Source organism: Canis lupus, chromosome 9 (genome assembly GCF_048164855.1).
Source record: "Canis lupus baileyi chromosome 9, mCanLup2.hap1, whole genome shotgun sequence".
NCBI lineage: Eukaryota > Metazoa > Chordata > Mammalia > Carnivora > Canidae > Canis > Canis lupus.
The window spans coordinates 32,741,674-32,765,906 of record NC_132846.1 but is presented as its reverse complement, the minus strand read 5'-3'; the positions used below and the strand labels follow the sequence as shown (position 1 = coordinate 32,765,906).

General features: G+C 39.5%; 1 protein-coding gene and 1 long non-coding RNA gene across 2 annotated transcripts in view; both read left to right on the top strand.

Annotated features, from left to right (window-relative positions):
* Positions 1–313: 313 nt before the first annotated feature.
* On the top strand, positions 314–17,951 carry LOC140640001 (uncharacterized). The gene is made up of 4 exons (XR_012036652.1): positions 314–426; positions 7,326–7,493; positions 9,463–9,557; positions 17,318–17,951. It is a non-coding gene; the product is annotated as an uncharacterized lncRNA (long non-coding RNA).
* A 1,469-nt stretch (positions 17,952–19,420) lies between these two features.
* The window catches only part of ATG14 (autophagy related 14), a 35,069-nt gene continuing 30,256 nt past the window's right edge, over positions 19,421–24,233 (top strand). Inside the window, exon 1 of the mRNA XM_072838671.1 lies at positions 19,421–19,672. Within this exon, the coding sequence (XP_072694772.1) occupies positions 19,452–19,672 (221 nt within the window). The 5' untranslated portion in view covers positions 19,421–19,451. The remainder of the gene's footprint in view (positions 19,673–24,233) is intronic.

Sequence of the window (24,233 nt, the reverse complement as noted above, 5' to 3'; positions counted from 1 at the left end):
GGTACTTCTTGACCATTATCTTGAGCATTGGCTCTGGAAGCAACTCTTAAAAGACTCATTTTTCCTGGACCTCATGCAGAGGAAGCCCTGTGCTGATCTAGATGCATTCACCATTAAACGGTAGTGTGAGAGCTGCTCTTCCCTCTAAGTGTTAGAAGAGGAGTAGTAAATTGTCCTCCAGAAAGGTTGTACGAATTTATCTTAATTCTAGAGATACACCAAGATTCATTTTCCTCCAAGGAACATTGATATTAATACTTTTTTATATTTGCCAAAATGGTTTGGCAAAAAAAAAAAAAAACGTGTTAATTACATGTCTTTAATCTGCTAGTGAGACTAACTTTTCATAAGTGTGTAAATTGCCTACTGTATCTTTTGCCCAATAGTCTATGGAGATATTTGTCATTTGTAAACAGCTTTTTGTATGTAAGTATTTCTGCTTATACTATAATTGTTATTTCCCAAATTACTGTTAATGGTGTTTTATTTTTTTATACAATTAAAATTTTTGTGTGTGTACAGTCCAGTTTTTCTTTAGGGTTTTGATGTTTGGCTTCATGCTTAAGAAGGCATTCCCCATGGTATTTGCCTTTCTCACTCTGACTTATTTCACTTAGCTTAATATCTTCTAGGACCATTTATAGTGTCTCAAATGGCATAATCTCATCCTTTTTTTTATGATGGCATTATATATATATAGTGTGTATATATATACATAAAACATATCTATCTATCTATCTATCTATCTATCTATAACATATCTTCCTTATCCTCCATTTCTCAATGGACACTTAGGTTGCTTCCATATCTATTGTAAATAATGCTGCAGTAAACATGGGAATACATTTATTTTTTCAAATTAGTGTTTTGGGGTAAATACCCAATAGTGGAATTATTGGATCATAGGGTATTTCTATTTTTAATTTTTTAAGGAACCTCTACTGTTTTCTACTGTGGCTGCACCAATTTACATTCTCAGTAACAGTGTACAAAGGTTCCTTTTTCTCCACGTCCTCGTCAACAGTTGTTATTTCTTGTCTTTTTAATTTCACTCACTCTGACAGGTGTAAGGTGATATTTCATTGTGGTTTTGATTTTTATTTCTCTGATGATGAGTGAGGTTGAGCATCTTTTCATATGTCTGTTGGCCATCTGTATGTCTCTTTGGGGAAAAATATCTGTTCAGGTCCTCTGCCCATTTTTATTTTTATTTTTTTTAAATTTTTTATTGGTGTTCAATTTACTAACATACAGAATAACCACCAGTGCCCGTCACCCATTCACTCCCACCCCCCGCCCTCCTCCCCTTCTACCACCCCTAGTTCATTTCCCAGAGTTAGCAGTCTTTACGTTCTGTCTCCCTTTCTGATATTTCCCACACATTTCTTCTCCCTTCCCTTATATTCCCTTTCACTATTATTTATATTCCCCAAATGAATGAGAACATATAATGTTTGTCCTTCTCCGACTGACTTACTTCACTCAGCATAATACCCTCCAGTTCCATCCACGTTGAAGCAAATGGTGGGTATTTGTCATTTCTAATAGCTGAGTAATATTCCATTGTATACATAAACCACATCTTCTTTATCCATTCATCTTTCGTTGGACACCGAGGCTCCTTCCACAGTTTGGCTATCGTGGCCATTGCTGCTATAAACATCGGGGTGCAGGTGTCTCGGCGTTTCACTGCATCTGTATCTTTGGGGTAAATCCCCAATAGTGCAATTGCTGGGTCGTAGGGCAGGTCTATTTTTAACTCTTTGAGGAACTTCCACACAGTTTTCCAGAGTGGCTGCACCAGTTCACATTCCCACCAACAGTGTAAGAGGGTTCCCTTTTCTCTGCATCCCCTCCAACATTTGTTGTTTCCTGCCTTGTTAATTTGCCCCATTCTCACCGGTGTGAGGTGGTATCTCATTGTGGTTTTGATTTGTATTTCCCTGATGGCAAGTGATGCAGAGCACTTTCTCATATGCATGTTGGCCGTGTCTATGTCTTCCTCTGTGAGATTTCTGTTCATGTCTTTTGCCCATTTCATGATTGGATTGTTTGTTTCTTTGGTGTTGAGTTTAATAAGTTCTTTATAGATCTTGGAAACTAGCCCTTTATCTGATATGTCATTTGCAAATATCTTCTCCCATTCTGTAGGTTGTCTTTGAGTTTTGTTGACTGTATCCTTTGCTGTGCAAAAGCTTCTTATCTTGATTAAGTCCCAATAGTTCATTTTTGCTTTTGTTTCTTTTGCCTTCGTGGATGTATCTTGCAAGAAGTTACTGTGGCCGAGTTCAAAAAGGGTGTTGCCTGTGTTCTTCTCTAGGATTTTGATGGAATCTTGTCTCACATTTAGATCTTTCATCCATTTTGAGTTTATCTTTGTGTATGGTGAAAGAGAGTGGTCTAGTTTCATTCTTCTGCATGTGGATGTCCAATTTTCCCAGCACCATTTATTGAAGAGACTGTCTTTCTTCCAATGGATAGTCTTTCCTCCTTTATCGAATATTAGTTGCCCATAAAGTTCAGGGTCCACTTTTGGGTTCTCTATTCTGTTCCACTGATCTATGTGTCTGTTTTTGTGCCAGTACCACACTGTCTTGATGACCACAGCTTTGTAGTACAACCTGAAATCTGGCATTGTGATGCCCCCAGATATGGTTTTCTTTTTTAAAATTCCCCTGGCTATTCGGGGTCTTTTCTGATTCCACACAAATCTTAAAATAATTTGTTCTAACTCTCTGAAGAAAGTCCATGGTATTTTGATAGGGATTGCATTAAACGTGTATATTGCCCTGGGTAACATTGACATTTTCACAATATTAATTCTGCCAATCCATGAGCATGGAATATTTTTCCATCTCTTTGTGTCTTCCTCAATTTCTTTCAGAAGTGTTCTATAGTTTTGAGGGTATAGATCCTTTACATCTTTGGTTAGGTTTATTCCTATGTATCTTATGCTTTTGGGTGCAACTGTAAATGGGATTGACTCCTTAATTTCTCTTTCTTCAGTCTCATTGTTAGTGTATAGAAATGCCACTGATTTCTGGGCATTGATTTTGTATCCTGCCACGCTACCGACTCTGCCCATTTTTAAATTGGATTATTTTTTGGTGTTAAGTTGTATGAGTACTTTATATATTTTGGATATTAACTGCTTAACTGATATGTCATTTGCAAATATCTTACTCAGTAGATTGCTTTTTGGTTTGTTGATGGTTTCCTTATTATGCAAAATTTTTTAGTTTGATGTAATCCCGATTGTTTTTGCTTTTGTTTCCCTTGTCTTTGGATACATATCTAGAAAAATGTTGTTATGGTTGATATCAGAAATTACTATTCTCTAGGATTTTTATGGTTTCAGGTCTTGAATTTAGGTCTTTAATCCATTTTGAGTTTATTTTCACGTATGGTGCCAAAAAGTGGTCCAGTTTCTTTTTTCTTTTTTCTTTTTTTACATGTAGCTATCGTTTTCCCATCATTGTTTATTGAAGAAACAGTATTTTCCCTGTTTTATATTCTTGTCTCCTTTGTCATAGATTGACCATGTAATCACAGGTTTCTTTCTTGACTCTGTCCATTAATGTATATGTCTGTTTTTGTGTTTTGATTACTACAGCTTTATAGTATATCTTAAAATCTGAAATTGTGATAACTCCAGCTTTTTTTTTTCCTCAAGGTTGCTTTGACTATTTGGGGTTCTATACAAATTTTGGTATTCTAGTTTTGTGAAAAACGTTGTTGGTATTCTGATAGGGATTGCATTGAATCTATAGATTGCTTTAGATAATATGGGCAATTTTAACAATATTCTTCCAATCTGTAAGCATGGAATATTTTCATTTGTTTATGTTATTTTTTTCACTGATGTATTTTTTTTAATTTATTTATTCATGACAGAGAGACACAGGCAGAGGGAGAAGCAGGCTCCATGCAGGGAGCCCAATGTGGGACTCTATCCTAGGTCTCCAGGATCAGGCCCCAGGCCAAAGGTGGTGCTAAACCGCTGGGCCACCAGAGCTGCCCTAATCAATGTATTATAGTTTTCAGAGTACAGGTCTTTTACTCTTTGGTTAAGTTTATTCCTAGGTATTTTGTCCTTTTTGGTGCAATTTTAAGTAGAGTTGTTTTCATTATTTCTCTTTCTGCTACTTTTTTATTAACGTATAGATATATTACCAATTTCTGGGTATTTTTGTATCCTTCAGTTTAATGAATTCATTGATTACTTCTAGTAGTTGTTAGGTAGTCTTTAGCATTTTCTATAGATGGTATCATGTCATCTGCACATGACAGTTTAATCTCTTCTTTACCAGTATGAATACCTCTTATTTCTTGTCTCATTGCTGTGTTTAGGACTTCCAGTATTATGTTGAGTAAGAGTGGTAAGTGAGGACATCCTTGTCTTGTTCCTGATCTTAGAAGGAAAGCTCTTAGTTTTTCACATTGAGTATGATATTAGCTGTGGGTTTTTCATATATGGCCTTTTTTAGGCTAAGGTATGTTCTCTCTAAACTGACATTGTTGAGAGTCTTTTTAACAAATGGATGTTGAATTTTGTCAAATGTTTTGTCAGCATCTATTAAGATGATCAAATGATTTTTATCCTTTATTCTGTTGATGTGGTGTATCCTGTTGAGTGCTTTGTGGATATTGAATCCTTCTTGCATCCTCAGAATGAGTCCCACTTGATCATGGTGAATGATCTGCTTAATGTATTGTTGTATATGGTTTGGTAGTATTTTGTTGAGGATTTTTTGCATCTATGTAATGAATCCATTCTCAATCCATTTCCTTCCACCTGTTTTTACACATTAAATTCTGTGCATGTATCTGGGTAAGTTTCTGGGCTTTCTCTTCTATTGATCCATGTACCTTGGATCTAGAAATCTCCCATTTTTTTTTAATTTTATTTATTTATGATAGTCACATAGAGAGAGAGAGAGAGAGGCAGAGACATAGGCAGAGGGAGAAGCAGGCTCCATGCACCGGGAGCCTGACGTGGGATTCGATCCGGGGTCTCCAGGATCGCGCCCTGGGCCAAAGGCAGGCGCCAAACCGCTGCGCCACCCAGGGATCCCCAGAAATCTCCCATTTTTAAATCCTTATTGGACAACTCTGCAAGGTATCTGCAAAGATGTTCATTTCAGCAGTACTTAAAAGGGGGGGAACAAAAATTTAAAAATGAGGGAGACAAATACTAAGTAATAGAATTTTGATTAGATCATAAAATTATATTTAGCTATTAAAACACATATGTCAATTTAGAAGGATGGTCACATTGTGTTAAGTTGTAGGGGGACAGGCAACTAAATTGTAAGTTTATTATCCAGCTTTCACTTTAAAATATGCTTATATTACACACATATTCCTGAGTATCTTTCTCTATCTGAATTGATCTGGTTTCCAAAAGGTGATGGTGAAAGCTTGGATACAAGTTTAGATAATAAGAGATACTTGTTCCCCAAATCTGTTTGGTTCCTGAGTCTTGGGTAGAGATTTGTGAAATTTTAGTTAGTCTAAGACTTATGAGAATTATCTCCAAACATGTTATTTTAGCTATAATAACCAGAGTTTGCTAATGAAGGATACCTGTGTTTACACAGGAAAGGCATAAAAAGGTCAAATGTAATCAGTGGTTATCACCCCTGGTGGTGATATTTCAAAGTTCTTACTCTGTTTCCTATTGTTTTTTCAGGAGCATATATGTAGACTTTAGCCACAAGTCGTTCAGGAATTTCTATGTCGCATTCACAACTAATATCCCATGAAACTACAGGGCTACCCAGACTCTTAAATTTTGACTTTACAAACATGAGCACGATGGGAAATGTCATGGCCCATTTGGAAAAATGTATTTTTTCAAAATAGAAACTGTTTATTTTGCTGCTAACTTGGAGACATGACCTTGTTAGAGACATCTCAGGAGTTAGAAGTGGGTGAAGAGAAGCAACGTGGAATGGAGTGAAATATGTGAAGGAATTAATACACATAAGTGGGGCAGTATGGTGAAGAATCTAGATAGGAAAGAGAATGGAATGCTTCCTTTGGTCCAGGCAAACAACAAATTCGATCTAGCTTGTCTTTCAGATGTCTGATTTTTCAACATAAAGATGGGGCAACCCATAAGAGAGAGTGGGGTTCACATGGTTCACCACCAGGTTTTGTCTCTGTTTGGCAATCCCTGCTACTCATTGTTTCGTTTGCCAGTGACCACTGAAACATACGTACTGAAAAATAAAGCCTCACATCTTAGAACTTCACATTCTGTGACCTGGATTTAGGGTCAGAGCAGGACAAACAGTTGGAAGAGTATGGCCACAGAATTGAATGAATTTCTTTCTCACATTGGGTGTCAGTTGAGTGACCGTTCAGTGAGAAAGCCTGAACAAAACCAGGCAGATTTTGAGGTGTTACTGGGCAGATTTTAAAGTGTTTCCATGTTTTAAAAAATATATCATTTATATATATAAATATATATATATATGTCGCATGAAGATCCAAGTCCCCATGACATCTTTGCCACCCAATTGGCATACCTCTTACTTCCTCATGTGATTTTATGCATGTTGCTTATTTTTGTTGCTGTTGTTCCCATCTAAGTGGCTTGCACTTTTAGACTGGAAGGATGTTCTTAGACTTTACTGAGCATCACAATCCTAAAGCCTTGTTAAGATATGGACTGCTTAAAAAAAAAAAAAAAAAAAAGATACGGACTGCTGTGCCCTAGCCCCAGAGTGCGTGAGGCTGGGACCAGCGACTTTGCATTTCTACCAAGTTCTCAAATAGTGATGCTGCTGCAGGTCTGAGGACACACTCTGAGAACCTGTGGAATAGTTAATTGTATCTAATAGTGTTTAAAACAAGTAAAAGAGGAAACCCTATGTGTGGAAGATGACAAATTCAGATGAAAATGTGTTTATTTAATTTTTTTTTAATTTTTATTTATGATAGAGAGAGAGAGGCAGAGACATAGGCAGAGGGAGAAGCAGGCTCCATGCACCGGGAGCCCGATGTGGGATTCGATCCCGGGTCTCCAGGATCGCGCCCTGGGCCAAAGGCAGGCGCTAAACCACTGCAACACCCAGGGATCCCTGAAAATGTGTTTATGATTTGGTTGTGACCATTGTGTTATACCTCTGACTAGGTGCTAGGGACAAAAGTAGGGGAAGTTGGTCCTGGTCCTCAATATCTACAGGTTTGTAGTATACGTTGAAAGATAAACACGGTATAGATGTAAAAGTACAATCAGGGAAGTGTGTGAATACAGCCCAAGCAGTATAGAGGGCATGGTGACTAAGACCTCTTCAAATACATTTGTCCCTCTCCAGTGAAGAGCAGTCTCGACTCGCAGCGAGGAAGTATGCTCGTGTGGTGCAGAAGCTGGGGTTCCCAGCCAGATTCCTCGATTTTAAAATTCAGAACATGGTTGGAAGCTGTGATGTGAGATTTGCCATCAGTCTGGAAGGTTTGGTGTTAACTCACCAGCAGTTCAGTAGGTATGACTGTTCTATAACATTCTGAGTTGACCAAGATCTTGAAGCTGTTGTATTATGGGCTGCTTATCTAGTGTATCTTTCCAAGAAAATGGTATTTTTGTTTTTAAAGACTGTATGGAAAGGAATTCAGGTGTTGTGCTTAAATCCTTCCTGGTTCGGTCTCTGTCTGATCTTCTGAAACCATGGTTCTCAAAATTAAATTACATGGCCAGCTGATTATTCACCTGTAAAATTACTCACCTGGCCAGCTGATTAAAACCCTTTCCTACCTAGGCTGCATCATCATAGATATTGCTTAAATTTGCAGTTCTAACAAGCTCACAGGTGATGTCTGTCCTACTTGCCAGAAGCTTGAGACTCAACTGCCCTGCAGATTTCTGAAACAGGCACACTTGGCTTGCTGGTGGTGGCAATGCCAGAGGAGGAGGGGTAGGAGATGGGTCAGGTAGAAGGGGCTGATGGCTCACAGGGGTTTTTATGTGTTTGTGTAGCAACAGGTTCCCCCCACCCCCTTCTTCAGTGCAGCCCTGTTCCTCAGGGAGCATCTGTAGCCTGCTTCTTCACAGTAACTTCCCATCTCACCAGCAAATGCACAGACCATGTCCTCTTTCCTCAGCTGCTTTGGTGATGATCCCAGCCTATCAGGCCCTCATCAGTGAATGAGGTGGACTGGTCAGCCTGGAGCACACTGCCCTGCAGCCAATATACCTAGCCAAGCCTCTTGCGCTGCCTACAATGACAGATGCTCTTAAATTCTCTTCCTCTAGCCTGAACTTCTGTCCTTTTGCTCCACTTTTCCTCCTCTTTGCCTTTGATCATTCCTAGTGACAGAGTTCCTAGTGACAGAGCTGTGCTTTCTCTAACATTTGTTGACTTTCTTTTTGAGGCATGATCTGAACAGCTGTTAAAAATTGCTTTATTTTTTCCTAGCTTTTCAAAAATCCTAGTTCATGCTGAGATTTAGCTTTGATGATATTATTCAGGTGCTGTTTATTTCCCCCCTGATTGTATTTCCTTTTTTCCTCTGCACTAATTTTTTTCAGCATATGCTTATTGGGTGCCTGTAATGTGCCCATTGAGCTCACTGGGAAGCGCCCCCATGCAGGAAATAATGCCTCTTTAGGTATCTTTTTCTTTCTTTAATCTTGGGATAGGTTGTGGATTCATAGTAAAACCTTTGTTTTTAGGAGTCTCTCAACACATGAGCCATCTTTTCTTCCAGATTCTCAATCATGGGCTTCTGGCCTGTCTCTCTCTCTGAACCAACTTTTTCTGAATGTATGAAAGATCTCTGCTCAAATTCTGCCTGTCTGTATTAGATTTAGCACTCCACTTTCTGGCTGTTTAGGGCTCTAAAATGATGCGTGCCATTTCTCCCAAATTCCATCTCTTTTTCACCAACATTGTCATCTTTGTAAGTCTAGAGTAGGAGTGCTTATTGTCACTATTTCCACCTTCTGAAAGGTAAAATGGCCAGCAGGGCAGGATGAGAATTCATCAAATGGACTGATTTTAGCCACTTGGAGTAGGTTGATCACTGTTCTATCTTCATTCTGAACCAATTTTATTATCTCATCCATCTTTTAAAAAAAATTTAGCCAGAAAATCTGCATTATATTCCTACCACTATCTCTTCCTAGTCGTATTCTTGCCTCCTACAAAGGTTTGCCATTCAGGCTCCACCCTTAGACTATGGATTACAGCTCCAGTGTGTGTATTGATGACATTGGGGCATTAAAACACTTCTTTCTCAACAGGTTTGTGTCTTTAAAATGAGATCTCTCCTTAATTGTCTGCAGCCCTATGGGGAACCATGGCACATGTCAGTTGTAATTATTAGGTCAAGTTTGCCTAGGCTAAAACCTCCAGTTCCTTTCATTCCCCTGGCTTTAATATGCTGGGTCCTGAATATTATGGGAAAGTGTTTAAATAGTATTATTTTTAACTTTTTCCTTTTATATCTGAACAGTTATGAACCTGAACTGTTTCCTGGCCTTATTTATAGAATGGTAAAACCACGAATTGTGTTGCTTATCTTTGTATCTGGGAAAGTTGTGTTAACAGGTAAGTTCTAAGATTATCTTCCGGCTTTCATAAAATTCAATAGCTATGTGTTGCTTTGCTTCTCCTTTTTTAATAGCTTTGTTTACCATTATAAATTAAGTGTTGCTACTGTAGAACACTTGGAAAAAAATGAAAAGTAGAAAGGATTATAATACTACCCATTAGTCTCAATACCCAAACACTATAGTTTTTTTTTCATGTTTTTATGGGATTTTGATATGTATATTTATCTTTACATCCTGCCTTTTTATTAACCATTATAACATGTAGCTTAGTTCATTGTTACAAACTCCTCAAGAACACTTTTAGTAGCTGTGCAGTGTTCTAACAGAGGGTTCATCAAACCTTTTTTCTGTAAAGGGCCAAATACTAAATATTTTAGGGTTTGTGGCCATAAAGTCTCTATTGCAACAACTGAACTTTGCCACTAGTGCAAAAATAGCTATAGGCATCACATAAAGTGTGCTGAAATGTGAATTTCATATAATTTATGTAATTTACATGTGTCATGTAATATTCTTTGATTTTTTTTTTGCCCCAACCACTTAAACTATTGAATTTAAAACCATTTTTAGCTAACATGCTATACAAAAACAGGACTAATTGACTGTTTCCTGACCTCTGTTGTAACACATTATCATATCAAACTTATTTTTCTACTGTCAAGCATTTAAGTGTTCTTTCTTTGTTCACTACTTATAATGGCACAGACATTTGGCTATATTTATGTGTGGAGAATTATGTTATTAATGTGGATGCTCAGAAATGGAACTTTTGTTTAAGGATATGACTATTCTTAAGGCTCTGAGTACAAATTACCCAATTGTTTTTTAAAGGAGACACAATATAGTTTTCTCACGTTATACATTCATACCAGCAATGTATTTAAGTATCTTTTACAAGCCTTCAAGAGCGTTCAAAACAAAAATGGCACAAAAGAAAACTAACTTTTTAAGTGAAAATGATCTCACTGCTCTAACCTCACTGGTAATCAGAAGTGGAAATTGAGGACTTTTTTTTAATATACTCAAGAAATAGCATTTAATCTTTTGTAGATGGTGTGTACATAACTTAATCTTTCTGCCAACTTTTTAATTATTTTTCCCCTAAAGAGTTATATGAGTTTGCCATAATATTGAAAGTAATAACTCTTTGTTATACTTACAGCTTTTTCCAGTGGGCTTATTTTTACATAACAAAGGTTTTTAAAATTCTTGAGGTAAATGGTTGAGACTCTTTTCCATACTATCTTACTGAAGTTTGCTATTTTTGTTAAATATTGTCTGATTTTTTGCATATTTTGTTATTCTGTATCAAGATGAATGCCAAATTTACATAGCAGGAGCCAAATTGATTATGCCCCACCCTCAAATAGCCAGCCGCCATCTTACTACTACATATTACTCTCATTATTACTTTGTGATGACTGCATTTGACCTTTATATATGGGTCTGTTCTCCAGTCCTGCCTTTGCTAATTATACTAAGCTAATCCTATTGTATATATTACTATTGTGGTATAAATGTGCTTTGATTTTCGTGATCTTTGTATCTGCTAGCATCAGTTTCCCCTCTTGCTTTGTTTCTTAGTTTCTTTTGAATATTTATTCTTCCAGATAAGCTTTAGAATTTTATAAAATCTTGCCCCATCTAAAAAAAATTTGAGTTTTTTACATAACCTGAATTTGTAGGGAAAATGATGTTACCACTTAGCATCCAAAAACTTGGAATTTCTGTTTTTAAGTCTTCTTTTAGAACTCTCAGTAAAGTTCCATAGTTTGTTTTACTGTAACAAGTAACTAATGTGTCTTCAAAGTGCAGAAAGCCTATTTGGAATTCAAGAACCTTTTGAATACAACAAAGCTATGATTTCTCAGATGCTGCCAATTTAGAGTCGAGAATAATTAAGACCTCCTAGTGACTGACATAAAGTTTACTTCTATGTGTCCTGAAGGAAGGGGGGTGGAATCTGCCAAGTAACTTGAATAGTATAAATATTGGGGCAAACCTATTTCCTACTTAAGGGAACAAACTTTTCAAGACCTTGTGAAGGACACTTTCATATACTTGCTACATATCATTAATCAGTCTTATTAAAAGTGCCAATTGACAGGTACAGGCTAAGTTTCTATTATAGATACACAAAAACAAGTCCCTTTAAAGAGCCTTAATTCAAACCAACTTTCCTACTTGCTCCAATTAAAAGAAAAATAAAAAAACCTTGAGTACTACAAGTTTCAAATGGCAGAATTCTCCACACACAATACCCAAGTCCATGTAATACACTTCCCTTAATATTTGTTATGCATTCAGCATGTAGAACAAAGCTAAATTTCTTCATTTTTGCCAGATGTAGATCATAACTTTTGTGAAGGGGGGAATGAGTTGTATTAACTGCAGTCCAAATTTCTGCTTACACTATGAAGTAAAAGCCAATAAGTGCCATAATCCTGAAATATGAGTAATATCTATTGGGATTTTTCCCTGCTTGTGTTGTATTGTCCTAAAGTACTTTGCCTAGAATACATGGTTTGGGTTATTTTTGCTTCAAATGTCAAGACAAACATTCCTCTTCTTTATCCTTATATATCTAATCTATTTTCACCTGCAAAGGGTTTAAAAACTCAAGGGCTCAATTTGAGTGTCAACTGGAGGAAAGGGACCAAGGAGGCCTCCTTTCAGCCTTGCCTCTAGAACTTTAGCTGGGGATGGTCACGTGGAGTGTCCAGGGGACCCAGAGAGGCACACATCATCTGTTCTGACATGGCAAGACTCTGCAGAGCTGTTTCGAAAGGTCCCAACAAGGGCAAATAACTTTCACCTAGAAAAGGTTAGAGTACTGAAATGAATGCACTTTACATTTCACTATAATTAAATAATGGATCCCAGCCCTTCCCTAGGTAGGAGGTGTACAACACCAGCATACCTGTCATAAGTGGAATCTAAACCATTGTATCACCTGCTGTTTTCAGGGCCTCTGACAACAATTCATCCATGTGAAATTGTCTTACTCCCCTGAAGTGCCAGGGCTGTGGCTACCATGTCCAACTACCATGTCTGAATGTTCTCATTATAGTTGAGTGAGCTGACAGCAAAGAAATCATAGTATCCTACTGTGTCATGGTCCCTGACAGCAGAAAGCAATAGGACCTGGGCCACACTTAACACTGTTTTCCCAAGCCCATGGTGTTTTTCTATGGCTGGTATGAATTTAAAACCTAGGTTTTTGCTTTTTGGGGTTTTTCCTCCCTCAAACCACAGTAAAACTAATATAGCTAGTATCTGCTGGAATAATATACAATGTACAACAAATTTGTTAGCTGAAAGCTAACAAATGATCAGACACATTAAAGTTAACGTGTGTTGGGCATGTATGTGCCAGGCCCTGTGATAAGGGATTTTATGTGGATTCTAGTTACTCATTGAGGTTATACTATATATCCCCATTCCTCACCTGTAAAGTGGGGACAGTGGAGAAGTAAACTTAACAATGTCAGACAGCTGTACCCGCTGCAGCAGAGGTGGGAACTTGAGCAGCTTGGCTCCGGAGCCCCCTCATCTTCATGTACTCACCCTGTCTCCCAGCTCTTTAGATGTCTCTGCAAAGACCTGTGTGGTCTTTGAGGGCAGCTTCTCCCTCTTCCTCCCTTTCAGCTGGAGGAGTGGTGAGAGGCAGCAGGTGTGATGGCTGAGAGGCTGGGCTATCGAAACCAAGGGTCCAGGTTGAATCCAGGCTTTACCATTTATTGGCTCTATAACCTTGGGTGAGTTTAAGTTCTCCACCTTGATTTCTACACATGTAAAAGGTACTTGGCCATAGAAACTACCTGCTAAATGTGAGGAGGCAAAAAAAAAAAAAAAACACAGTATCTGGCATATGGTCAATGTAGTATAGATGTTAGCTGTTATTCCCCTGGTGAAAGCCCACTCGTTTCCCGACTAGCACTGAAAGACTGGAGTTTTGCTGTGATGCCTTGCCCTGATGCTAACAATATGAAATCTAAGGAGGCTTTAGTCTTGAGTCTAAAATGCTTCATATTTCTTTCTCTCCTTCCAGCATAATGGACTTCTTAAGAAGCTGGGTCTTTGCCACTAAAGGTCACTCTCCATCAGCTAGACCTCAGCAGTTCTTAGACATGAGAAGGTCAGAGGGCAGTATAAAAATGGCAAGACTTATTAGTGAATAGGCCAGAGAGATGATATCCCAGTCAGTCATTACCAGGAATCGCCCATTAATAGCAAGTTAGTATGGACTATAAAATGTATACTTTGAAGGGCTTAATGCTATTTTTTTTGCAGCTTTCCTTGTGTGCACACATATAGAGTATCGCTTGGGAAAAGAAGATGTATAGTTATCACTTGGTCTAAGAATAGAATTGGAAAATCCAGGTAGTACTGGAAATTGATGTTTGGGCTGGCTAAGGGGTAGGGATGAGCTTATAAACCTTATTGACAGATGGCAGATATTTCACAGACTTTGCGTGCCTATCAGGTACACATACTGTTTTAGGTGCTGAGGATGGAAAAGCAAATCTAATACAGTGCCCCCTAACCCCTGCCAGGAATCAGCCCTAGGGAAGGACACAAGTTATATGATACTGTCTCTTCCAGAACCAGATGATAAACCATGTGTACTTGGACCTGCCATCCCAACATCCCTGATCCTGAAGCACCTTCTTCTAGGACTAAAAATGGCTTAGATTTTGTAACATGTTATGGTTTACAAAGGACTTTTTACAAACATTCACATAACTCATAGCAACCCTCTGAGAAAACTATTGTCCTTATTTTATGGGTAAGGAAATGGAAACTCAGAAGTTAAACAATTTGCCTGTGATTTCAAACCTAGTTAGTGGTAGAGCTGGCATTCAAGCCCATCTAGTCTGATTTCAAGCCAGTCCTTTCTTCATTGCATCAGCCACGGAATTTTCACTTCAGCCACCATGGCTAGGAGTGCTATTTATCACCCAAAATGGTGGTGATTATTACCTGAAGTATTTGGAAAGACTGGTAAGGTTCGCTTTAAAGGCAAGAGTCCTCCAACTAGAGTCTGGTGCTTCAAACTGAGATGTTCGATTCTAGATTAATAGGACTACAGGATCAGTTAGGTGCCCATTAAGTTGTGATACCAATATTTCAGTGAGGAAATATTTGCCTAGAGGGAGCAAATCCCCTCATTGTAATACCCAGTTACAAATGCTGCCCATGTTTATTTGATGACTTTTAGAAGGGATTCTGGATACATGAGGTCTTCACACATAGCTGCTCTTCATGGTTCAGGGGGACTTCAACTTCTTGGGCCTAGTTTTCCCATGAAGGAAATGAAGGAAATTGTATTAGCGAATTTCGACCAAGCCCTTTAGATGTCTATAGATGTTTTTCTGTGATATAAAATAATGATCACTCTCTGTGTCTGTTCCCTTCTGGGCGAGGTGTTTTCTGCTCTCCGGTGGATGCCAGAATGCTAAACACTTTAGGGCTTCAAAATCCCCTTAGGTATGATTTTTTTTTAAAGTGTTATGAAAAACCGAAGTACGTAGTTACCTGGAATGCTGGGCCTAGATCCTCTGTTTCTCAAATATAAAAGGAACCTTGGTTTTTGTGGGTAGGGATGGAGGTTGACTGGGTAGGTGGACGTTTGCTAGATCTACTGTACTTCATTACCTCCTAATAAAAAAGCTGTCACATTCAAATGTACCTAAAAGCAGAAAGAGTCCATCAAACTAGAGGTAGGATTTTTTTTTAATGATGTTTTACTTACTGCTTCCCCAACTCACTGTTTGGTTTCTACAAAAACAATCACTTGAGAAATTAAAATGTTAGTGCTGCAATAAAAATCTGAAGCTTACAAGGTTTTTCCTACCCCAAAGATACAGTTTGTTATCCACATCAGTCACTCACCTCCTCCTCCCCCTTCTTCCTACCCCACATCTTTGAGAGTGGAGCTTCACATATAGTAAACTCCTTGGCAAGGAGTAAGTAACTTTTTGTCCTTGTCTCTCAAATAAATTTAATCTTATGAGGACTTCATCTTTGATTCTTTAACATTTTTTTAAAAACTTGAGGTGAAATTCATGTAATATAAACCTAACCATTTTAAAGTGAACAATTCAGCGACGTTTAGCACACTCACAATTTCTGCAACCAGCACCTCTATCTAGTGCCAAAACATTTCCGTTACTCCAAAATAAAATCCTGTATCATTAAGTAGTTTCTCTCCATTCCTCCTTCCTCTTAGCCCTTGGCAACCTCCAATCTGCATTCTGTCTCTGTGGAATTACTGATTCTGGATATTTCATGTAAACGGAATCATACAATGTGTGACCTTTTGTGTTTGACTTCTTTCACTTAGCATAATGTTTTTGAGGTTTATCCACGCTGTAGCATGTATCACAACCTCCTTTCTTTTGTGGCTAATATTCCATTGCATGTATATATATCACAATGTGCTAACCCATGTCCATCAACAGATGAATGGATAATTTCCACTTTTTGACTATTGTGAATAGTGCTGTGATGAATACGTGTCTGTATGTGCATTGTTGGGGTACCTGTTTTCAATTTGGGGGCGTATACCCAGGAGTAGAATTGCTGGGTCATATGGTAATTCTTAATAGTTTTGAGGAATTGCCAAACTGTTTTCCCCAGTGGCCGAATCATTTTACCTTCTCACCACCAATGTATGAGAGTTTCAGTTTCTCAATGTGTTTGCCAACACTTTGCTATTTTCCATTTTAAAAGTAGTATTATAGCTCATCCTTGATTCTGAATCCTGCTTTCTACCTGACTGTCAAATCTGGTGATCCTCTTTTTGGTGATTTCCCCTCATTATCTTGTAATTAAGCCAGATAACCACTTCTCATGGGTTGTTTCTCTCTTACCGAGCCTTAGCTTTATGGCTCGTAAGAGTCTTTAACTAACTTAAGCAATTTTCCATTTCTCTTCATGCCAACAGTTTTTATATTCTTTTCTTTAATCTCCTTGTCTCCTGACAGTGGTATCAGGCAATAGTTTCCTGATTAGTTGAGAACTCCATATAACATCAGTACTACCAGTACATCCATGACCCTCAGAATACTGTGCCTGCATAGCTTGAAGGTGGAAGTAGTTAGTGGAAATGGGTGGTGGTGAGGGATGACCAGCATCTGACTGCCAGCTCTCAAGAGTAGGGAGCGTGTCTACTAAATGTTTTTAATCCATTTTAATCCCTACAGTAGTTATAATTAAAGACCCCTTGAAAAAAAAAAAAAGACCCCTTGAAACTTAAGTCTCTAAGGAGTAACAGTGTTACAGTTTTCCTCCTCTAATCTCTTCTCATACAATGAAATATATGTTTTTCTCATTCCGTTAGTCAATATTAGGGAATCAAGGTGTTAACTAGACCTGAGTGGATCAAAGGAAGTCTCTTTTGCTGGTATCTAAGTGCCCACAGGTGCTGATGAAGGTGTTGTTCTGTGGTCATATTCATGGCATGCTGAGAGATAACATTCCATATTTCATACTGTGCTCTGTGAGGCAAAAGATGAACCGATACACCCACGTAGTAAAGTACTAGAAAACTCTGCCCTCAGGTATGCGTTTGTGGGAATATGGCTGTCATCACCAAGTTCTTTTGTCTTTACCAAAAGGTCACTTTTCCAGTAAACCTAAAGAGATGCCTTCATATTAAAGTACTTGGAGATGACAATGAAATTTTAGTTTTAAGAAAATTTGGGTATTGTCTATGTATTAAAGATCATATAAACTTGGATTTCTTTATAGGTGCCAAAGAACGTTCTGAGATCTATGAAGCATTTGAAAACATCTATCCTATTTTAAAGGGTTTTAAAAAAGCCTGAGTATGTCATTCAGCATCTCACATTATATTGATTTGAGTGTGCATAACTCCACACAAACCATTGTACTGTAGATTTCTCATGCAGATTTTGACTTTGTTAAAGGATGATCCTGTGAGGATCCATGCCTAAGAACTGAAGAAATTTCTTTTTCAAAATGACACGTTATTTTAAAAACCGAAAAAGTAAACATTTCAGAATTTGATTTAGGGCCTTGCTAGAATGATATTTAATGTTTAATCATTAAAATGTAATGCTCTGCTCTTGTAAAAGATGTAGTCTATTAACATGTGTTCTCTGAAAATACCTAGGAATATACAGAAATTTCAGATAACTACATCAAATAGATTCTATCTGCATCATCATCTAGCAGGATAGAAGTGAATGTGTTTGTTTTTGCCTTTTAAAATATTGAGGAGATGGTCCTGGCCATTAGATACAGGCACCTTGAAGGATCCCGTCAGAATACAAATGAAACATAAACGTCTGAAACCTTAAGACAAACTATCCTTTTGTTTGAAATGATCAGAGGAAATGATTTCTCTTTCTTAAAAATAAACTTTCAGGAACCATTCAGGTTTGGTGTAAGCTCTATTTTGAAAACAGCTTAGGGACTTCTTGCTTTTGTGTGTGTGTGTGCTGTTGTCTTATGTCATGGTATTGCAACAGATGGGGTAAGACTAAGGGAATGAAACAAAGGGTTCAGATTCAAGACCCAATTAGATTGTGGAATCCTCAGAATTTGATGGAGATGTACAGGCTATCCAGGAGGATGGGGCTAACATGACTCATGGCTCTTGTTCCCAAGTGGTCAGGGATTATGTCTTTCACCAAGATGAGGAAACAGATTGGTGAGGAGGGAGAGCTGTTTCTGACATGCCCCGTTTGTGGTGGCCACTGTCCATCAATCAACTCCTTGGCAGTTGTGACTCTCTGGGTGTGGAACTTGGGAGAGAAATCGCAGCTGGAGAATTCGGGGCAGTCATCAGTTGACAACCTACCAACATAATCCTTGAGAATCACCGGCCTAGGTCAACTGACCTACAGGCACACTCCTCTTTTTTCCTTCTGTGGTTTGGAGGCATTTTCAAACACCAGTTTTCTGATTTAATCCTCCGACTCCCCCTATTGACCTCCACAGAAAGTAATTTGGAGTAATCGAAATCAGGTTAAATTCTGACTAGTTCAAGTTCTTTCTCAGAGCATGGCCCAGAGTAGAAGAATGTTGGACATTAAAATTCAGTTTTCGGGGATCCCTGGGTGGCGCAGCGGTTTGGCGCCTGCCTTTGGCCCAGGGCGCGATCCTGGAGACCCGGGATCGAGTCCCACGTCGGGCTCCCGGTGCATGGAGCCTGCTTCTCCCTCTGCCTGTGTCTCTGCGCCTCTCTCTCTCTGACTATCATAAATAAATAAATAAATAAATAAATAAAATAAAATTCAGTTTTCGGGAAGGTAACGTTGGTTTCCACGTTTAGCACGATTGTTTCCGCTTGTTCTCTGTTATCGAGTACAGTACTTTCAGGTTCCTGTTAATCCTCGCGACGTCGGGTCGGTGCCGTATCTCCACCCAACAGGTAAGAACACAGGTACGCAGAAGTTAGCGAGCCACGAAGGGGGGTGGGTGGGCGGCAGCCGAGATACCTCCCTCCGCGACCCAGCCCCCGCCCGGACTCTGCAGTAGGTTTAGCCAATTTTAAAAGCACCCATAGCGAATTAAAGAAATTCCCTTATTTTGTTCCCAATCCGTGTTCCCCGAATCCCTCGGGCATCCTATTACTATTTCTTGCGCAAGTCTGAGGCGTCAACTTGTAGGCGTGGCAGCTGAAGCGGGTGATGACCGTGTGTTTGGCGGACTGGCCCCTCGAACTTCTAATCTCCACGCTCGGGGCGGGCTGCCCCAGTGCAGGCGGGAGACGCGGCCCGGAGCTCGGAGAGGCGGGCCGAGGGGCTCGCCCGGACCCCGCCCGCCCTCTCGGCGCCGCCCAGGCCCCTCCTCCTCGCCCAGGATGCACCTGGTTGAAAACAAAATCCCACGTGACTGGCTCCGCTCTCAGGCCATCATGGCGTCTCCCAGTGGGAAGGGAGCCCGGGCGCCGGAGGCTTCTGGCTGCGGGCCTCGGCCGCTCGCCCGGGACTTGGTGGACTCCGTGGACGACGCGGAGGGGCTGTACGTGGCGGTCGAGCGGTGTCCGCTGTGCAACACCACCCGCCGGCGGCTGACCTGTGCCAAGTGCGTCCAGAACGGCGATTTCGTCTACTTCGACGGCCGCGACCGGGAGAGGTACGGCAGCCGCCGCGGCTCCATTGTTTCTTCCCGGGGTTTCTCCTACCGCTCCGCGAACGGAGGTTAGAGCCTGGGGCCCGGGTCCGGGGCCCGGAGCCCCGCGAGAGGAAGGGAATATGGGGAGGGTAGCAGCTTTGCGCCGGCGCCTTGCTCCCAGGGGTCGTGGTCGGGGTTGGGGACCAGATGAGGGAAGGTCGCGGTTTCCCCATTAACCCACCCGAGAAGAGTCTGACCCCACGGCGCTCCTGGGTACTAAAGGTAAGGGATAGATGGTGACTCGAGAGGAGTCTTCCTCCCCCTTCTGCTGTCGTAGAGTTGGATTCGCGGCGCTTGAGCTGCACTTCCATTCAAAAGCTTGGTTTAACCTTTATCTTCGAAAGCACGTTCACTCTCTAGAGGAGAGACAAGAGGATCACATACCTGGTTAAGAAGGATTCGGGCCGTGGTACCCCGTGTCACAGCTGGACCTCGTTACAAGACCGCTTATCCTGATGTGTCAACTAGGACTCCTAGTTGCTCCCTTTCCCCCTCTGCCTCCGAAGATCATTTTGGATACTAAGGCTCTTGGCGATGTGTTTGGCTTTATTTAAAAATACAGACGGGGAGGCGTACGCCTTTAGTTAAGAGAACTGAATTTAGGGACATGTTTTGGCCTTGTTTTGAAATCTAAACACAGAGCTACTAGTCCCAACTAATTGAAAAATTAGCGTGATCAGCTGCAGGGTCTCAACTTTTGTTTCAATGATTTGGTGTCTTTGATAGTAAGATAACTTTTTAAGAAGGAAAGTTCAGGTATTAATTCATTTACGACAACCCAAAACGTAATTATCTCCAACTTACTGTTGAGGAACCTGCACAGTAAGTGCCTTGCCTGGGTCACAGACTATAAGCATAGAGACCAGATTTTAAATCCAGACAGCCTGAATATATCATATATCAGGCACTTAACCACAGGATTGTACAGCATCTATAATTGGAAATGTTTTGAGTGCTTACTGTTTCTCTAATCATAAATGGAATTTCTCTTTTGAGTTTTTTACGGTATCTTTTTAGTTCATTACTGTGTCTCATTGATGCATTTGATGGGTTTAGAAATTGCTGATATAATAAGTGATAGCTTTAAAAATTAAACCAGTTTTATTAAAAGACTGCTAGGCATGAGATGGCAATGTCTAACTGATGGAGTTTATCAAGGGTTCAGTTCAGGACCCTCTTCTCTGTCTACTTTTTCCCACATCAATTCCCATGATTTAAATAATGTCTGTGTGCTAAGACTGCCAGACTTTCATCTCCAACGCAGACCTCTCAGAAATCCAATGAACAGCTGCCTACTCAACATCTGTTTCTAAATTTGCAGTAAGTATCCCCATCTTAATATGGCAAACTGAACTCATGGTTTTCCATGACAAATTCTTTCCTCCCATGCGCATCCTGTCCCAGTAAATGATAACTTCATTCTTCTTAGATAGAGGTCAAAAAAACTTGCCTAGCCTTCCTTGACTTCTCTCTTAATGCCACCATATCTAATCTCATCAACAAATCCTATTTACTTTTTAAAATCTATCTAAATCTGTCCCTCTCAGTACTTCTGGTCTTCCAGAGGATTATTGCTTCTTGAGTCTCTGCTTCCACTCTTGCTCCCTTCTAGTAGTATAGTTTTCACCTTGCACCTGAAGTAACACCACTCTGAATCTTCAGTCTTGCAAGGGTTTCCTGTTTTACCAAAAGTGAAAAGGTGAAATCCTTATCAAAAGTTCCATGTTGTCTCTTCCTCTCTGATCTCCTATTATTTTTTCCCTTACCCACCCTGCTGGACCATCCTGGCCTCCTTGGCAGTCCTTCAAACATACCAGGAACACTCCTGTCTCAGGGCCAATGAAGTCTTACATGGGACTGCCAGGAACTCTTTTCCTCTAGAAATCATCAGAGCTGCTTCCTTTGTTTCCTTTAGGCTTCTGCTCATGTGTTAGAGAAACTAACCATTTAATTAAAATAATAACCTCCTTTCCCACTTAACCTGCTTTGTTGTCTTCCATAGCACTTAGCACTGTCTTACAGTTTACATATCAATTTGTCTAACTGCACCCCACACACACTCCAGTGGTAGAAGAAGCTCTATGAAGACAAAGATTTGTCGAATGATTAAATGACCGTCCCTTTTTCTAAATGTAGTCTGATCCTAAGCCATTTCATGATTAACCATCATGATCTATTTGTTACTAAAGCCGGAAGCCTGGGAGTTATTCTCAATTTTTCCTTTTTTCTTATTCCATGTCTCTAAATCATTGGCAAGGCTAATTTGATTTGTTCCTAAATAGATCTTGAATTGGTTTACTTCTAATCCAGACAACCATCATTTCTCTCCCGACTACTTCTAGGTTTCATTTTGTTTACCCAATGCAACTCCTCCACACAGCAGTCACGGTAGAAATGTAAATCAGATAATGTCACGTTTAAACTTCTCAGTGGCTTTCCACTGAGTTTAAAATAAAACTCAAGCTCCTTACTGTGGCATATAAAGCTCCATTTGATTTGTCTGCTGCTTATCTTCTAACTTTGGCTGTAAGTTATACATACTGCATTGAATTGAATTTACACTCCAGCACTTGCTAAGTGATTTTGAACAAGTTTCTTAATCCTTCTTATGCTTGTTTATGTCATTTTGAAAATGGGAAGAGGGAATCTAACTTTATAGGTTTGGTAGTGATCACCTAAGAGTGTGTATTAAAGTACTTAGCATAAAAAAAAAGTACTTAACATGATGTCTAGCACATATTAAGCAATCAGAAAATAAACTCATACCACGCTCCTTCCTACTTACATCTCCATAGTCAGGGACCTTCCATCAGATTCTCAAACATATGAAACTTTTCCACCACTGGGTCTTTTCCCTTGCTGTTTCTTGTGTCTGAACACTTTTCCTCCTGCTTGCCACTTTGTCTTTCATGTCTCAATGTAAATGTCACTTTCTCAGGAAGGCCTTCCCTAACATATTTTCACTTCCATCTCCCCTCTGCCACGCCGTTATTTTCTGTCTCAATTCTCAGTTCTTTCATGGTACTGAGCATGGTATGTAACATTACTTTCTTGAGGAAGACATCTGCTTCTGGAATGTAGTTCCATGAAGGCCTAAATTCTGGGTTTATTCAGTCGGATCATTGGTGCTTATTGTAGCAACACTGGGTAGCCCGTGGTAGGCATATTTTTGAAAAAATGGCAAAGGTAATACCACTTTAAAAACCCGGATGGAGGGGCACCTAGGTGGCTCAGCGGTTGAGCGTCTGTCTTTGGCTCAGGACATGATCCCAGAGCTCCGGGATCAAGTCCCACATCAGGCTCCTGCATGGAGCCTGCTTCTCCTCCCTCTGCTTGTGTCTCTGCTTCTCTCTCTGTGTCTCTCATGAATAAATAAATAAATTTTTTTTAAAAATGAGATGGGGAACATAACCTGAGGATAACCAAAGATGATAGCACCCTGGAAATCTGCTGGTTTAGGAATCAGTTATTTAACTTGTGAATCAGAAAATAAAGGCATTTATAAGCATATGAATATTGCTATTATAAGTAGGTTTTAAGCAATGATGCATTATCTTCACTGATGAGTTTTAAGAATATATGTTACACTTTTACCAGGTAACACAGTCACTAAATAAATTAGTGGTGGGATACAGGACAAGCAGGACATTTTACATGTTACTGAAGATTTCAAGGGGAAGACTGACACCTAACATCCAAAAAACATTCCTTTTTGTTTTGTTTTGTTTTAAGATTTATATATGTTAGAGCAAGCACACGGAAGGGGCAGAGGGAGAGGGGGAGAAAATCTCAAGCAGACTCCCCACTGAATAGAGAGCTTGAAGCCAGGCTGGATCTCACCACCTTGAAATCATGACCTGAGCTAAAATCAAGAGTCAGACACTTAACTAACTGAGCCACCAAGGTGCCACCCCAAAATTTTTCTTTAGATATTTCTTTTCTCCTTCCAGGATCTTTTTGGACTGTAGCCTCTAAGAATCTGTCTTGAGTTCAGTTCCAAACCCACATTTGAATATCCTACTCAGAGAACAAAAGTTCCACCAGTGGCTAGATTCCCCATCTTTAGATAAGAGCTTATCAGCCTCTCTGCTGTTTGTGTCTTTCAGGAAGGAACTCAACTCCCATCCCATGCAGTTTAATAGTTACATTTAAGCCAACATATGTGCATCTTCTGAGAATATACAACTTCTGTTTTCCATCAGTATCAATGGCTACTCTTATCATTGTGCCTTTTGGAATTTATAAAAGGCTTTCACATTTAATATCTCATTTGTTCTCTACCACAAACCCATGAGTTATTAACCTGTTTTTAATATGAGAAAATTCAGAGTACTTGTATCTTATTTATTCCTGGCCTATACTAATTCTTAAACTCACTTCCAGATCTGAACTGTATTTTTATATGTAGTTGAATTTAATATATTAGTAAGATTAAGTACAGAATCACTCATTGCAATGAAGAAAACATTAAACTTGTGTATATTTATGCTAAGTTGCCTGTACCTTATGCTTGCATTTATCT